The sequence below is a fragment of the Gambusia affinis genome, linkage group LG14, assembly GCF_019740435.1.
Source record: "Gambusia affinis linkage group LG14, SWU_Gaff_1.0, whole genome shotgun sequence".
In the NCBI taxonomy this organism is placed as follows: domain Eukaryota; kingdom Metazoa; phylum Chordata; class Actinopteri; order Cyprinodontiformes; family Poeciliidae; genus Gambusia; species Gambusia affinis.
Genome location: NC_057881.1, coordinates 21,381,245 through 21,398,097, shown reverse-complemented (window position 1 = coordinate 21,398,097; position 16,853 = coordinate 21,381,245). Strand labels below are relative to the sequence as shown.

The 16,853-nt window shown below is 39.0% G+C and overlaps 2 protein-coding genes across 2 annotated transcripts; both read left to right on the top strand.

The window, feature by feature from the left end:
• Positions 1-8,224: 8,224 nt before the first annotated feature.
• On the top strand, positions 8,225-9,882 carry LOC122843489 (C-type mannose receptor 2-like). The gene is made up of 2 exons (XM_044138272.1): positions 8,225-8,629; positions 9,456-9,882. The coding sequence occupies exons 1-2, from the start codon at positions 8,237-8,239 to the stop codon at positions 9,555-9,557; spliced, it is 495 nt and encodes a 164-aa protein (XP_043994207.1). The 5' UTR covers positions 8,225-8,236; the 3' UTR covers positions 9,558-9,882.
• A 2,132-nt stretch (positions 9,883-12,014) lies between these two features.
• Positions 12,015-13,696, top strand: LOC122844093 (macrophage mannose receptor 1-like). The gene is made up of 4 exons (XM_044139286.1): positions 12,015-12,051; positions 12,151-12,531; positions 13,048-13,478; positions 13,569-13,696. The coding sequence occupies exons 1-4, from the start codon at positions 12,015-12,017 to the stop codon at positions 13,668-13,670; spliced, it is 951 nt and encodes a 316-aa protein (XP_043995221.1). The 3' UTR covers positions 13,671-13,696.
• Positions 13,697-16,853: the final 3,157 nt, after the last annotated feature.

The following is a 16,853-nucleotide window of genomic DNA, read 5'->3' as shown; positions in this document are numbered from 1 at the left end:
AGTTTTACAACCCGTCAAGGGCTCCGCCATTTACCCCACAACATTTTCTGTCCCGTACTCCTTATTGTTGCTGTCTAGCCGAGCGTCCTCATGGGCCTACTGATCAATTGTTGGAGCATGGATGATTGTGATCACAGAACTGGTTTGGTTTGAATGTTAATGTCGTTAAGGTCATTAACATTCAATGACCTTAACTCCTTTAAAAAAATAACTGATCAAATACGGAATATATTCTGGTTTATTTTAAAGGTTTTATTGGCTCTAGTGGCCTTTATTTGATAGTTAATTGACAGGAAAGTGGGTAATGAGAGAAGGGGGAAGACATGCAGCAAAGATCGCCAGGCCGGGAATCGAACCTGCGACGGCCACGTCGAGGACTAGGGCCTCCTTATGTGGGTTGTGCTTAACCCCTGCGACACCACAGCACATCCCGGAAAATATTCTGCTAACGCGACCTCTGGACTCAATATCTCATTATTAGATGTGGACATTATATTGAACCCAACTTTTTCCATCTTAAGACTATTTAAATCTTGAAAATGTGTTCCTCTAAACAAACTTGTTCCATTCGTGAATGGCAGCCGAACTCTGATGACGACCAAAACACTAACTCTGGTCCAGCTACAAACCTCGGTCTCAGTTCGGTTGAAGTAAACTCTGCCGCGGTTCGAATGCGTATGTGGACGCCAAGAGGGCCAGAGAGACCGCTCCAAAAGCAGGAAGTGGACTACAGCGCAAAGTATTCTTGGTAAGTACAAGCAAAACAAACGTGCGAGTCAAACGAGGGCAGGAGGAATGAGTTGTGGTCTTTTACCAAAGACAAAAGAGAAATCCTACAACCGCTAAAACAGGATGCTACTTCATTTTTGTTTGCATTACGTGAAGAATTAAGTTGCGCTCATGGTTCTTCTCAGGTGCAATTTCAAGCAATTTCCTTCAGTGATTTTTTTTTTGGCATAGCGCCACCGCAGGCGAGGAGGAGAACTGGTTTTTCAAAGGGTTTGGTTCATTTGACAGAATGAAACTCACCCTCACCAGCTGAAAATGTAACGAAAATTACAATTTTGGTCTCCAATTGAAGCGAGTCTACCGGCGTAAAAACACCCCAAGCAGCAGTTAAAGACACTTTTATGTCGACAGGCTTTTAAACTCATTTATCTTAAAGTTTTTTCTCGTTTCTATGTTTGCGTCATTGTGATTTTTAACATCTGTGACAGGCGCCACTTATTTCCACCAGCAGGGTTTCTGCCAATAAATCGATTCCATTTATTTCATGTAAAGTGGGCCAGCGAGAGAAGCACATCTGAACAGAATAGATCTGAACAAAAGAGGAGAGAACTTGAGAGGTTCAGCTGTAATTCTCTTCTCAGTAGGAGTCACCGGAGGGCAGGGCAGTGGCATGACTGCATCTCCCAGCATGCTATGGTCACACTGGGATGAGGCGATGGAGGAGATGTTTGGGGAAAAAAACCCAAAAAACCCCAAAAACTACTGATTCAATACACCCAAGAATAAATACAATATTTCTGCTAATTCCTGCTAAAAATACAGAATCGTCAAACTGCTTCATCCAGATATAGCAAATGGATACAGAAAGGAGGAGGTTGATTATAGAGCTGCAGAGGAGGCTTCTCTACACCAGTTGGTGCAATCCTATTGGCCCATCTTGGTACCCCTTCCCCCATACCGATCCTACCTCACAGACTCCTACTTGATGTCTCTCATCTTCAGCACATTTCTACGTGCATCAAGCCAAATTCACAGGCAGCTATGGTGGGAAGAGATAAATTTGTCCGACAGCAGTCGGGGGTTGTGTACACGGTGTAGAAATATTTATTGCAATCTAAGTGAGGAACAATGTAGGTAGGAAAAAGTGGGGGTGGGGGGGTAAAGGGAAGAAGGGGTGGAGTCAGTAGAGGGGTGGCTGTTTTTGGGAAGATGGATGTTGCTCAGAATAGGAAATGGATGCAGCAACAGAGAGAGCAGTGGGGGGGTGAGTTCATATTGGGGAAGGGGCGGTGGCGGTGGTAGTACTGGCGGATGGTGGGAGACTGGGCTGCATGACGTTTGTTTCCATGGTGATGGTCTCTCTGTCTCCCACATGTAGGGAGATGGTGCTTTAATATGTGTGTGTGTGTATCTCTGTGTGTGTATCTGTGTGTGCAATGGTTTGTTTGTTTTTTCAAAAAAGAAAAAAAAAACCTGTTTGTTTGTTTGTTTGTTTGTTTGGTGGCCATTTTATTGCTAAAAGGGTAAAACTAGAGCTATGAGCCGTGCCAATCTGCACCCTGAAATGCTTCCAGCGTTTGCAGTCAACACAGATTTCAGAATCGTGATTCAACACAAGCCGACTGGTTTAAAAAAAAAAGAAAAAAAAAAGTGTCTTTTCTTTACCAGTCCTGTTGTTTGAAGCGTTAAGTTAAAGTGTAAATGGCAACAATGCCACAACTGTGGCTGCTGGGTTCCATTAAGAATCTTTTATCTTTGCCTTGAAATTAAAAATAATATTAATACAGATAAGAATCTGTTGGCGCAGCCACAGCTGCCAGAGCCAGACAACCACTAATTCCAACCAGCTCGCTCCGGACTGCAGGAACGCCAGATCAATTTCAGTGCGCGAGTCGGTTTTTCCACCTGTGTTTCCCGCCATCACACTTTTCTCACGCGCTGATTAATGTAATTAAGAGTTCAAATTGCGTGAGGTGCAGATTTTGGTGTTTAATTTGTAAAGGCTCGTTTAAAAATAGCATGTATAGGAATTACAGCTGGGATGAAGGTGGAATTTTAGTTTGTGGGGATGTGGAGGGTCTCAAAAAATAAAAAATAAATAAATAAAAAAAAAAAAAAAAAAAAAAAAAAAAAGAACATCAGACGGTGAGCGAGCCTGGATGCTTCTGCACGTGCGTTTTATTAGGGATGTGACACTGCATGTGTCGGAGAAACAGGCTGATATCTGCGCGGGGCGTGACCGGCATGGCAAAAAGATCCTGTTGCGATCCGCGACGAACTGGAGGAAGAGGACGACTGGGAATTCCACTAAACTTGAAGGCAACATCGCCATCTGCTGTCGGGAAGAAACACGGCGCTTCTGCTGAACAAATCCACCCCACTTAAAATATGTGATTAGCAACTCATTAAGCTGCGCTTTGCTTTCAGATGGTCACACGCGAGATTGAGGCGGACAACCTGAGCGCGAGTCACCAAGCAGACGGAGGCAACAATTCAGGGTAGACACACACCCATCTTTCTCCATTAATCACACACGCCGTCTATGTTTTCCTCTTGTTTTTAATGACATTATGCTGTCATTTACAATTTGGCACAGTCTGAAACCAGAAATCTGCATGAAAATTCAAGTTTTAAAGAACCCCCCCCCCCACAAAAACAAGAACTTGCCCAGAATTTCAAGCAGCTGAGTCAGAAGAAAAGAATTACAGCCTTTTACTTGTAGAAATAAGACGATAAGCTGAACTGCCGGAACTGAAAGTATTAGGGGAAAAAAAGTTATTAGTAACCCTAAAGTGATTAATGATGCTAAGTAGTGTAGTTTGTGGATTTAAACGCAAAAAGCATGGCAAAATGCCACTCATGGGTTTGATTCATTTTTAGCAATAACAAAGCGTTTGGTTCTTAGGTTTTCTTTGCTGCAAAAACACAAAATATTAAGTACTTCTGGTTTAGTTTCTACTACAAATATCTCAAAACATTTTACGTAAGACAAAACCAACTTACAAGTAACTTTTCAGCAGGTGTTTGAGCTTGTTTTAGCTCCTATGTTTGGCGTAGAAAAGGCAGTTTCAATGATTGCCAAGGAATGGAAAATAAATTTGATGTGTATTTTTTTTCCTAATCAGCTCAGAACAATTACTTACACTTATTAAATATATATCCGCAGCTTCCGTTTAATGGACGTGTATCGCCGTCTCTCAGTTTTCATGTCAAAGTTCTGGCCCTTTTGATTCTTTCCCCCAGCTTTCATCATCCTCATGGGTTAAGTCACAGAAGAAAGCTCTGTTTTCATGAGAAAGATCAGCCGTGAAACCCATAATCCCCGCTCCAACAAGATATTTCCCTGGAGAGACAATCTAAATAAAACCAGAGCAAACCTGATGTGTAAACTAAGCATACAATCACTTCTAAAACCGTTCTACGGTTTCAACATAATCATCTGATGCAAAGGCTCATAAAATTCAGATGATGTTTTTGAGTCTGGAAATGAAGATTTTGGTGATGACACTTGACAAATTGTAATGTTTGTTACTGGTTTCTTACTGACCGCATGATGGTTTTGATGTTTATGTTTTTATGATGTAAAGCACTTTGAGTTGCCTTGTTGCTGAAATGTGTGATACAAATGAACTCGACTGGTTGCCATTAAAATATCTGAACAAGATGGGAGCAAATTCAACAAATGGCCACAAGAGGGCACCTTGAACAAAACATTGTTACACCTCCAGTCAGATTCCAACTATGTCTGAGAGACAATCTGTGTCCATCTGTGCAGCACTGAGACCGAAACTGTCTTTAACTGGTGCCTCTGACTCAAAAGGGTCAAAGGTCACACGGCAAAGACCTCCATCTCTGTTGGCTCAGGTGCAAATATTGAAGGTCAGCGCTGTCGATACAATCTGTGCCAGGCAATGAGCCGTGCAGCGCTCAGTGGTCGGATGTTTTGGGAGAACTTTTGCTTGAGTGATGTTCAGTTCAACTCAAAGTCATACGTGTGATTCATCCGCCGTCCTGCTCAAAGACAATATTTTTTTTATAAAAATCTTTTTTTTTTTTTTGCTCATCTCCATTTAAATGATAATAATCTCTAATTCCGGTTGTGAACTGTCTGCCACCCTTAGTTTGCTTACCAAATGGCCTGAACAACCCTGGAGCGGAAGGTCACACGCCTCATTTCACCACCTTATGGATGCAGGGAAATAAGAGTCTGGGCTCTCTTCACACAAGCAATGAGGCGGTGGAGCTGAATTTTACATAATTACAGCGCGCGTAAATCACGGGCAGTCGTAGGCCGGGCAAAAAACAAATGAGATCCAGGTTACCTTATGAAAAACGACGCGCTCTTGGGTGTTGTCATTTGAACGCAGAAGCCAGGATTTTCCAAGTTTTAAGTGGGAAAAAAAGTCATCTGGAGCACATTAAAAAGTACTTCAAGTTGCAGCAGTAAATTATTTATTTACACTTCTGTCATGTTGTGTCACATAGAAAGAGGTGGATAAAGTCCACCTAAATGCAAAATGTGAAGTGATCCCATTGTATTACTGATAACTGTCCTGGTGGTAAATCCTACGTGACTTCCAAAATGCCATATTCATAATTAAGCTTTATGTGATGATGAAATCATTTCCTGTTTTCATCACCATTTCAAATGCAATACTTCTAAATGCTAGCAGAATAAAACATTGATGGAAACATGGTTATATAGGACTGCTGATTAGCTAACATAGCAAAGTACAACAACTAGCTAGTTCCACCAGTTTTTCACCTTACTATTGAAACATGCTTACTGCATGTGGGTTACTTGACTCAAATTTTAAATTTTAATTTCAAATCACCTTTTGCCCACTTCCAAGTCAGAAAATCAGCGATACTTGTTAATTATACTTCAAATGCTAGCAACCAAAGTTGTGGTTTCATCTCAGATTTCTAATCTATAGCGATCAGCCGAACTCTGAAAGCATATTGGTTCATTTCGGGGGAAGACGGCGCGTTTATGAAATGTATAGAAACTGTCCATATTTATATTTCTCAGTACTGAATGCTGTCAGACCTGTAAGAAGAATTACAACATGCATGACAACATAAAGTGAGCTGAAACAATGAGGTCATTCTCATTTATCAGTCTGGAGCAATTTGTAAGGTTTTCGGACTTCAGTGAACTTCATCTTGACCCATTATCTATAAATAGTGAAAACATGAAGGACTGGTAAACCTTCTTGGTAGTTACCAAACCACCAAATTCCCCTAAAAGGGAGTAGAGAAGTCCTCCCATTTCTTCAGGTCTAACTTGCCTTAGTTAAAATTAGTGTTCAAAATTCTACATGAATAGGAAACAAGCAGAAATTGCATTCATGGGAGAGTTCCCAGGTGAAAACAACCGATGACCAAAAACAACAAAGATGCCAATCTCACACTACCTAAAAACATCTTGATACTTAAGAAGCATAATTTCATAATAACAACTACATGATACATACAGTCAAACAGGATGCTGTTAGTTGGACGGCCTGGCGTTGCTTTGCTGGCTGCTCCAGAACCAGACTGCCCTGCTGTAGTTGATGAAACCATGAATTTCATCAACTGGATGGAGACATAGTATGCTTAGCCACCAGTTTGTGGCCTAAAGTTAAAGTCCCAGAGCACAGATTCAAATCTGACTGAGATGCTCTGGCATGACCTTAAATAGACTTTACGTGCTTGAAAACCAACCAATACAGCTGAATTAAAGCAATTCAGCATTGAAGGGTATGCTAGCCTCCATGATGGATAAGACAATCTATCAAACTTTGATTATGCTATTGGTCAAAGTCAAAAGCTCAATTTCACCAACTAGATTTGCATGTTATTGGCAGTATCCAATTAAGGAAAATGGCTTTGCATAGCAACCAAGAAAAGGAGGGGAGAACTGGAACATAGCTAAGAAAAGTCTTCTTAATGGTAGGAGGGTTTTCTAATCCAAAGAAAGCAAGCAAGCAGCAGGGCACAAGAACTGGAGCTTCTTTTCCTGTTGGAAGATAAAATTATTTAATGTGTGCGTTTACACGTTCACTGATTCATCTGTACATTTTATTTTTATTGTTTGAACCACAGACGTGGGAAATCAGGAGTACTTTCAACGACTTGAGCTTAAATTCACCTGTTTATAACTGCTTGTTCTTTTAGTTGGGAAAGTAAAAGCCTGATATTATCATTTGGTGCCATCTTTGATCCAGCTTATTTGTATTTCTTCAAAAATATTTTGTACAGCTATTCCAGTGTTTCACACTTTCTTTATTTTTCAGGATGAAGCGGACACTCCTGCTCGTCCTCGCCTTCTCAGGTCAGTCTGTCAGTTGTGCAGAAGAGTGAAACTCAAAGGGACAGGTCTGATGTTTATACAGATATAAGTTCTCTGAAGTTATTTTCAGTACCTCCAGTGGACAGATGTCATACAGCAGAGATTTTGTAGAAAGTGAAGAGATTCCGACCTTGTCAGACCACTATAATCTTACCATGAATGCTGTAGTTGTTGTTTACATGGACAGTTATATTGTAAATTGTTCTTTTGAAAAAAAGTATTAAACGCTAACTGGTGGCATTTGCTGGACTACAGCAACTAACAGTATGATAAGGATAGTCCATTTTGATGTTTGAGCTCATTTCCCACTGTGGGTTTCACAGCATATACTTTAAATCTAGATTACATTTATAGAATATTGATTGTTTACAGAAGATGTGTTATAAGATGAGGTAATTTTTTTTTAAATGATCTTGTCCAGCGGGGGTTTATGTTCTGTCTACCAACTTGTTTCGTGAGTACCACTATGTGAGCAGCCCCAAGACGTGGGCTGAAGCTCAGCGGTACTGCAGAGAGACATACGCCGACCTGGCCACCGTGGACAGCCCAGAGGAAAACGACAGACTGCTCCTTGAACTGCAGGGATCCGGACAGTTTGCCTGGATCGGGCTTTACGACAACATAACAGGCTGGAAGTGGACAATGGGAGAAGATGACTTTGTCGGCAACAACAATTTCCCACCTTGGGAAGTAAATCAGCCTGACAACAATGACGGCAAGCAGAGCTGCATAGTGATGAACTGGGTAGGAGGCTGGCGGGATGAAATCTGCAAAACAGATCGCCCTTTTATCTGTTTTGATGGTAGGTAACTCCACTTTTCATTTTCTATATCTAGAGGTAAAGATGAAAAATAAGACAATAAAACGATCATAAGTGAATATATTTAGGTCCGACAATAGTACGGATTAAAACCAGTAGAAGAAAAACATCTACAGTAATTTCAAAGAAGAGAATGAGTGAGGTTTGTCTGTTTTTTCTGTGCAGTTTCTGACCGGACGAGCCCCCACTTTCCCACTGTCTGACCGTAACATTTTCGGTGCTCCTCCTGAGCGTCGTTCTACGACTGTAGGAGCGTTAAAAAGAGAATATAAGTGAAGTTTATTTTTTTGCTGTCTATCTCTTTTCTTGTAGAACACGGCCCTTCTAAATATGTTGTAGTGAGTACATTCATGTTTTGGGAAGATGCGAAGAACTACTGTCGCTCCAAATACACGGACCTGGTCAGAGTGTGGAACGTGTCTCAGAACAATGAAATACACCCACTCATTGAGAGGAACCACTGGATCGGCCTATACAGAGACCTGTGGGCTAACTGGTCTGACCACAGCCCACTGACCTTCACTAACTGGGAGACGGGCCAGCCCGACAACAAAGGCAGCACCAACATGACTTCCTGTGCTGCCGTGGATACGAGCACCAGAACGTGGTGGGATGTTGACTGTAGTGAAGAGCACGAGTTCATCTGTCAGACTCTGATTCCATCCAGTAGGAGGTTGGAGCTGCGCTTCCAGTCTGAGGCCGACCTGACCGACCCAGACGCCCAGCAGCAGATTTTACAGCAGGTACAGGAAGCCTCTTCCCTCTCTATTTTGATAACTTAATCTATAACATTACCCAATCTGAAGGGAAAGTGCAGAATTTGTTAATTTAGGCTTCTGGTGCAAAGGTTTGTGCAGTAAGTATCTCAGCTTATTCAAAGAAAAACAAACTTTGTTTCCAAAGAATCATTTTTGGCATGTACAGAGTTACTACTACTCAATAATTTGGACTATGCATTCTGAATTGGCTCACATTTGTGTGAGCCAATTCACACAACAATTATTCACATAACAATAATACAATAATAGTTTTTATTGTTCAAAGGTAAAATCTCAGTTACCTCTGCGTTTCCATCAGCTGTTAGCAGAAATTCACCACAATTAACTGAAACAAAAGGCTTGGAAACTATCATATCTATTATGTAATTAATTCATGTGTTACACTTTTCAATGACATTCTTATTTGTTGACTATTGTAAGACTGTAGATAATATCTTGGACACTGCAGAAACTCATCAATAAAAGTAAACCATTTTTAGCACAATAACTTATAGGAAATCAGCTCTATACCAAATGAAAAATTACTTAATTGTACAAAAAACTCACATGACAGATTGTACAACATTACGATTTATCATACACAGAAAAGGCCAAAATGGATACTTAATATTTATAAAGACTAGGAATTAGAATATCTCCTTTGCTTTGTTTGACTACATGTAGATATAAAGATCGTATTATGTAACTATAAGCCATCATGTATGTATTTACAGAAAATTAAGTCAGTAAGTCAACTGGACAGCACTTAAACAATCTACCATAAAACTAATCAATTTTATCTTTCATTTAGCTCCATGCTAAACTGGAGACTGATGGACTGACAGACTTCAAGCTCCGCTGGATTGAGAAAGACGGGCAGAACTTTCACAAGGACACAAAGAAAAAAACATAAGAAAAATTCAGCACTTTAAAATTTAGTCTTATTATTTCAGCATCATTTGTAACAGTCAGTAAAAGATATATAAATGTTTTTTGATTCAGTTATCTATTTGGGTTTCAGACGGAAGAAGCAGAAGACTTTTTCTATCTATGCATTATGTGAACATGTAACGTTGTTTCTTTTGCTCTGCTTTGTTTTATGAGGTAGGAAAATTGACAGACTGTGGTTCAAAAGTCTTGAAAAATTTTTTGTGAATAATTACTGGTACTATAGTCTTTCTTACATTGGGTTACATCATACATATAGTTTGCTTTATTCTTTAACTGAATATATATTGTTATACTAATTGATCTGATTTGCTACCTGTAATTTATTTTATTTTATTTTATTTTATTCATTTCTAAAGTTTGTCTGTAGTTTAAAATGAAATAAATATGGCATACTTGCGTGGTCTGAATTACGGTTTGTCTTTGATCACTAAATGTTTGAGTAATAAATCAGATTAAACCAACAATAAACTGTGTGAATTTAACATCACTATTTGTTATTTGTGGTGCAAAACATTAACATTGAGATTTTTACTAAGTTTGTTTTTGTTTTACACAAATACCCTTTGTGTGAGGTTAATACAGGCTGCTAACAGATTAATTTATTTCAAAAGAAGATAAAAAAGAAATAGAAATTTAATTGCAGACTTGGAGTAAAATATGCAAGATGACATACTTTTCTCAGTCTTATTGGGATGAAAAAATATCAATTTGACCTTAAAAGACAAGGAATTCTATGTTCATAAATTTCGATTAGGGTACCTTGTGCGTTTTTACCAAAATCAACCACAGATTAAAAAGTAAGGTTTAAATTTACTGTGAATTAAAGTAGGAAAAGATATATTTTAATGGAAGCCAACTAAATGCATTAGAGGTGTATAATATAAAGAAATATTATGTAGCATAATGTAGAATGTAATGAAACTAGGGTTGCCTTACAACCATGACCAGCCTCTTTAGTTTTATCTGCTGGTTTCTGGTATTTAAAGAACCACTGGGGGGGAAATGTATATTTCTGTCATTTCAACACAGACTTGCATGTGGATTTCATGTAATCAATTCTTCTCACAAAGAGAGAAAAAAAAGTTATATTTGTTGAAGCTGTCATTATGTCCAGACAAGTATTCTGGGAAAAAAATAGAAAGCTTCTCTGTTTTCTCCCAGTGGTAACTGGAGACAACCAATCAGAGCCAGGAGGAGGGTCTTAGCGTTGACAATCATGCTCGCGTGCGCTCTGGTTCCCGTAGTCTCCTTTCTGTCTGCTACGATACAACTTCTCCCCATCAGCAGAGCCTGAAGTGAACGCTAAGGCTAGTTAGCATGGCCACGTATGACGACAGACAAGCCCTTTGGTTGTTTCTCTGCCTTTAACACATTTAGCAGCGCGTTCACGAGGTTAACTGACAGCGCTAAGATCCTCCTCTTGGCTCTGATTGGTTGTTTCTGACAGGGGGAGGTGCAATCCTTCAGACGGCAGGAGGAGGTGGAGAAGCTTGATCTCACCATCTGATCTTATCTCTACATGGTGATAGTTTTAGTAAATATGAAAAATATTTATTTTTTTCATACGGCAGATTTAAGGCTCAAAATTCCTCCAAAGAGGCTGAAGAAAGACGAGCCACAAGATAAAATAAAAATACCCCAATAGCATTGAAAAACACTGATTAGTAGACATTGCTACCGTGATTATTAGCTTAAAAGGAAAATTACTTTTTGGTGTATAGAGCTTTTGTCCTTAAATAAATAAAATATATTGAAAACTGCTTGTTGTACTACTCCTGCTTGTCTTTGACATTACATTGTATTTTGATGACTAAAAATGAATTCAAAACAGAGCAGAAACTAACTGTTGGATTTAGCTAAATTTGGTGTGAACAGCTTAAAAACACAGAGATACGGTACATTGCTAGGAGTCAAACTTCTTCCTTTTTATATTTAAATAATGCCTTGTGCTGGCTGCACAGTGGCGCAGGTTAGCCGCCTCATTTCACACAGTTCATTTGTATTTGTTTTACATCCTGTTCTAATGAAAGCAGCAAATTACTCAGATTGGGTTTAAGTAATGAATAAAAGGAGGAGACGTAGAATAAAGGTAAGCAGATTCTTTTCATCAAAGCAAAGATCCAAGCTGGATACCAGAGCTGTCTTCAAATCCAAGTAAGGCTATTGTGTATTCCTTATTTGATTATGCTTTTTTGTTTTTATTAACAAAGTAGACATAAACCATTCATTGAGTCTTAAACTTGAAGAAGATATCTCAAATGTAAATTGTCCAAAATTTTACCAATTGATCAATCCTAAATGTTCATAAAGTTTTGATTTTTGCCTTTTCTCATCATATAAAATAGGAGATGTGATATGGATGATTTTTTTTTACCCATTATTAAAAAACTGTAACATTTAAAATGTTTAAATTGACAGGATGAGGAAGACACTGCTACTTGTTCTCACCTTGTCAGGTGAGTTTTCTTTCAGGTGGTAAAATAAAACAATGTTTCCATTTTCTTAAAAAAAGAAAAAAAAAGCCTCATAGTTATTTTATTATCATCCTTACCCAGCGGGGGTTTATGTTCTGTCTACCAACTTGTTTCGTGAGTACCACTACGTGAACAGCCCCAAGACGTGGGCTGAAGCTCAGCGGTACTGCAGAGAGACGTACGCCGACCTGGCCACCGTGGACAGCCCAGAGGAAAATGACAGACTGCTCCCTGAACTGCAGGGATCCGGACAGTTTGCCTGGATCGGGCTTTACGACAACACAACAGGCTGGAAGTGGACAATGGGAGAAGATGACTTTGTCGGCAAAAACAGTTTCCTGCCTTGGCAACCAAATCAGCCTGATAACTATGGCGGCAAGGAGAGCTGCATAGTGATGAATTTAACTGGAGGTTGGCGGGATGAAATCTGCAACACAGAGCGCCCTTTTATCTGCTTTGATGGTAAGTAATTTAAAAACAACTCAAGTATTCACTTCACAAATCTACTATCAATCAAACCATCAAAGGTTAATATTTTTGCAGCGCTGTATGCTGCAGTGGTTAAAGCAGGCGCTTTGCATTCACAGGCTAGAGACCTGGACATATCTATCCCAAATTCGACTCCTGTCCTCAGTTCCTCTGCTGCTTGTCTATACCCCCTTCTCTCTGCTCTGTTCCTGTCAAATTATTGTGTGAAAAAGGCCAACAGTGCCGTAAACCATTTTTAAAAAAAAGATTACCAAGCCAGACAGAGGTCAAGAAAAATCGGAGAACAACATCGGTCCTCGCTTTCATGAGGTTTTTTTTTCTGTGCGGTTTCAGAAATTGACAGTGTGACCGGACGAGCCCCCACTTTCCCACTGTCTGACCGTAACATTTTCGGTGCTCCTCCTGAGCGTCGTTCTACGACTGTAGGAGCGTTAAAAAAGAGAATATAAGTGAAGTTTAATTTTTTGCTGTCTATCTCTTTTCTTGTAGAACACGGCCCTTCTAAATATGTTGTAGTGAGTACATTCATGTTTTGGGAAGATGCGAAGAACTACTGTCGCTCCAAATACACGGACCTGGTCAGAGTGTGGAACGTGTCTCAGAACAATGAAATACACCCACTCATTGAGAGGAACCACTGGATCGGCCTATACAGAGACCTGTGGGCTAACTGGTCTGACCACAGCCCACTGACCTTCACTAACTGGGAGACGGGCCAGCCCGACAACAAAGGCAGCACCAACATGACTTCCTGTGCTGCCGTGGATACGAGCACCAGAACGTGGTGGGATGTTGACTGTAGTGAAGAGCACGAGTTCATCTGTCAGACTCTGATTCCATCCAGTAGGAGGTTGGAGCTGCGCTTCCAGTCTGAGGCCGACCTGACCGACCCAGACGCCCAGCAGCAGATTTTACAGCAGGTAAATACTGCAAATGTCTCTTTAAGAACAATCAATCCTCCAAAAGTTCTTAATACCCCGACACACGTTTTGTTTTTATCTGACATTTAGCTGCATGCTAAAATGGAGGCTGATGGATTAACAGACTTCAAGCTTCGCTGGATGGAGAGGGATGGGCAAATTTTTCACAAAGAACCAAAGAAAAAAACATGAGAAACATTCAGCCTTTTTCATGCACCATTCATAAGCATAACCTACAGAAATTCACATCCATAGTCTAGTAAGTCAACGACATTTTCAGTACTTCTATTTTTTTGCTAACCTAACAGCCATTTACTTTATAAATACACTATTAAACTTATGTAATCCTTTCTGGAATAAGTCGATCCATATATATATATATATATATATATACACTGTATGTCTAGGTACACATTGTATGCAGGTAATATTTTGTAAGGTCCAATTTGACTGTTCAATAAGGTAAAAACATGACACGACTACCTGTAATACCATATGCGTTTCCTAAACTTGAAGTGTGCAAATTATTTGCTTCTCTCTTTTTATGATTTTTTGTGCTGTACATGGCATTATATGTTCTATGGACCATTTAAACTTTATACCTGATCTTTTTCTTCACTTTTATACCCAATTATTACTTCTTTTTTCATTTGTTGGTTGTTAAAAGGATTTTTTTTAAATCCGTCTGTGCAGCTGTACAATGCAAGGGTGGTTTGAACGTATAAAAAAATAACGGAAAACTTGCCTTTTAAAATCATTGGAAATGTTTGTGACTTTGTTCATTTAGTCAGTGTAAAACTATATTAAATTATTTTAAACTGGCAATAAACCGTGTAATTAAATGGGTGTGTGTTAGTGCCATAATTTGTCATTTTTTCAGCAAAATGTTAATTGCGAGACTTTTAGGAGTTTTTAATACAAATACTAAGTGTAATGTATTTAAGTCATTGCACTCCGGTGCAGTGAGTCTCAGGTGATTGTAGTATAAAGACTTCTGTGTGAGAAATGTTTAAAATTTCTGTGTCAGAAACGTTTAAAATGTTTTATCGGCTGGATTTAAAACTAGAAAACAATAAATTTATTCAGACTAACAACACTGTCGACTACTATTGCATGTTTTCAAAATGATACTTTTTTTTTTTAAAGGACGCCACCTAATTTCACTTGATTCATTGTATGTGTTTGCATGCTGTTCTAATGACAGCGACAAATTACTTCACCGTGTTTGCATAACTGCAGAAAAGAAGGTGGAGTGACAGAAAAAAAAGGCAGGCAAATGCCATTCCTGTAGGTCTGAGGTTTATTTTCCGTCAGGGCAGTGACGATATCTGGAGCCGTTTTCAAGCTAAAGCTAGTAAGCATATTGTGCCATCCTTAATATACTGCTATTTTTGCTTAGGTTAGCTTACTCAGAGATAATCAGTATAGGGATAAGCAAATAATTAATTAATCACATTATAGCTTAACACAAGCTCAATTTCCATTCTAATAATGAATCATTTTTCAAGTACAAATTTGTTTAAATTTGTCTGACCGACCCAGACACCCAGCACCAGATTTCACAGCAGGTATATGAAGCCTGGATCCGTTTCCTCTGAACGTAGCTCGCCCATCTCGCAACAACACTGTCATTTTGTCTCGAGTATTTAACCAAAGATGAACATACTAGACATTGTGTGTTGTCATTGTTTTAGCTGCATGCAAAATTGAACTCTGATGGGATGGCAGAGTTTAAACGGCGCTGGATCGAGAAAGACGGAGTCACTTTTCACATGGAGCAGAAGAAGACATAAGTGTGAACCCATCCTGTGTCGGCGTGTGCTTTCTGTAAGATGTCGACCTAAAGTTGCTCGTCACATTTTACAGATTAACTAACGAGCTCGTAAAACATTTGTGACAAATTCATGTAAAACGATTTTTTTACCCTTTGTTGATTTAGGATGAAGAACTGAGCTGGTTCTGGTCCTACAAAAGCCATGAATCCATTTCATTAAAAAAAACCTTGCACTGAAAAAACAAAAACAGGTGATTCAACTTCAAATCAAAACACTGAGCTCATTTGTTGCGAGTAATCAAATTAAGTTTATCCAAGCGAATATATTACGTTTATTAAGTTGTCAGGTTAAACAAATGTAAATAATTTAGGTTTGATTCACTTAATTGAACTATATTCTTTAAGATGGAGCTCTCTTTTTTCCAGGAAAGTTTCTTTCACAAACCGAGCTACAATATAACTTAGAAACATGTTAAACTTGCATAAACATAATGTATAAATTTGACTTATGGGAAGTTTAGAGATACAAGTTTGACTTATGTCCATAAAATGTCATTTATTCAAAAAAATTAAACAGTTTAAAAAGTTTTTACTGAGTATAAATGTGGGGTTGCTCAAGGCTCAGATTTTATCCACAACATCTAAAACAATACATCAGCTGATGATACATTTCTGCTACCACAAAGAACTGGGCTTTTGTGTTCTAGGATTTGTCCAATAGTGGAGGTTCCCACTGTGAACAATAGATACTGGTTTCAAAGCCCTTTGAAAGTTGCTTTTTAATCCCTTTCAGTCTACTTTATTTCAGGTGAATCTATCAGGAATAGTCTGGCAGCAATAAGGCCTGACTGTTGGTAATGAAACTGAACTGAAAGATTTGGGTTTCTTGAGTTAAGAAGGTGAACAATGACTTTCTCCACACAGAGCCAGGGTGCTTTGCATTGATTTTCTCCCCCTTTTCATCTGATGATGTGAAACATTTAAGTGTGACAAATAAATCAAAAACAGAAGAAATCTGTAAGACAAAAAAAACAACAACCTTCTCACAGAAATGTATACATTGATGGAAAAGATGCTGGTGATTTTAGAAACAAAGGAAGAGAAAACCCCCTATGGTGTGGTAGTTACTTACTGTAGACATGTGATGTCAGAACAATGGGAAGCAAGTAACACACTATTGTTTCAATATCTAGGTACTCTTAGCTGAATACTAAGGTCAACTACAAAGCCAAATGCACATTTTTGTGAGCTTCAGCTTCTCCTTCATTATTAAAGCTTTCGCGCTTACGGTAAACTGCAGAGTTGTTCAGAGACAGGGCTCTTAGCAACAACATGAACTGCGTTTCCATTACGAAGGTGCGCAAGACTGTGTCAATTTAAGCTAATGTTAAAAATGGTCCATTAAATAAATAACGCAATTAAAGCACGTCCATTAAATAAATGACGCCATCGTTCTCAAACTACTTCCTGTCATCATCTTCTTCATGGTTTGCGCCAGTAGCCACATCCAGTTGTTGATCATGTGACTTGCGATGCGACAAAAGTGTTTCCATCGCAGTTTTGCGAAATATACCAAATTTGACAAATTGGTTTATTTCGCA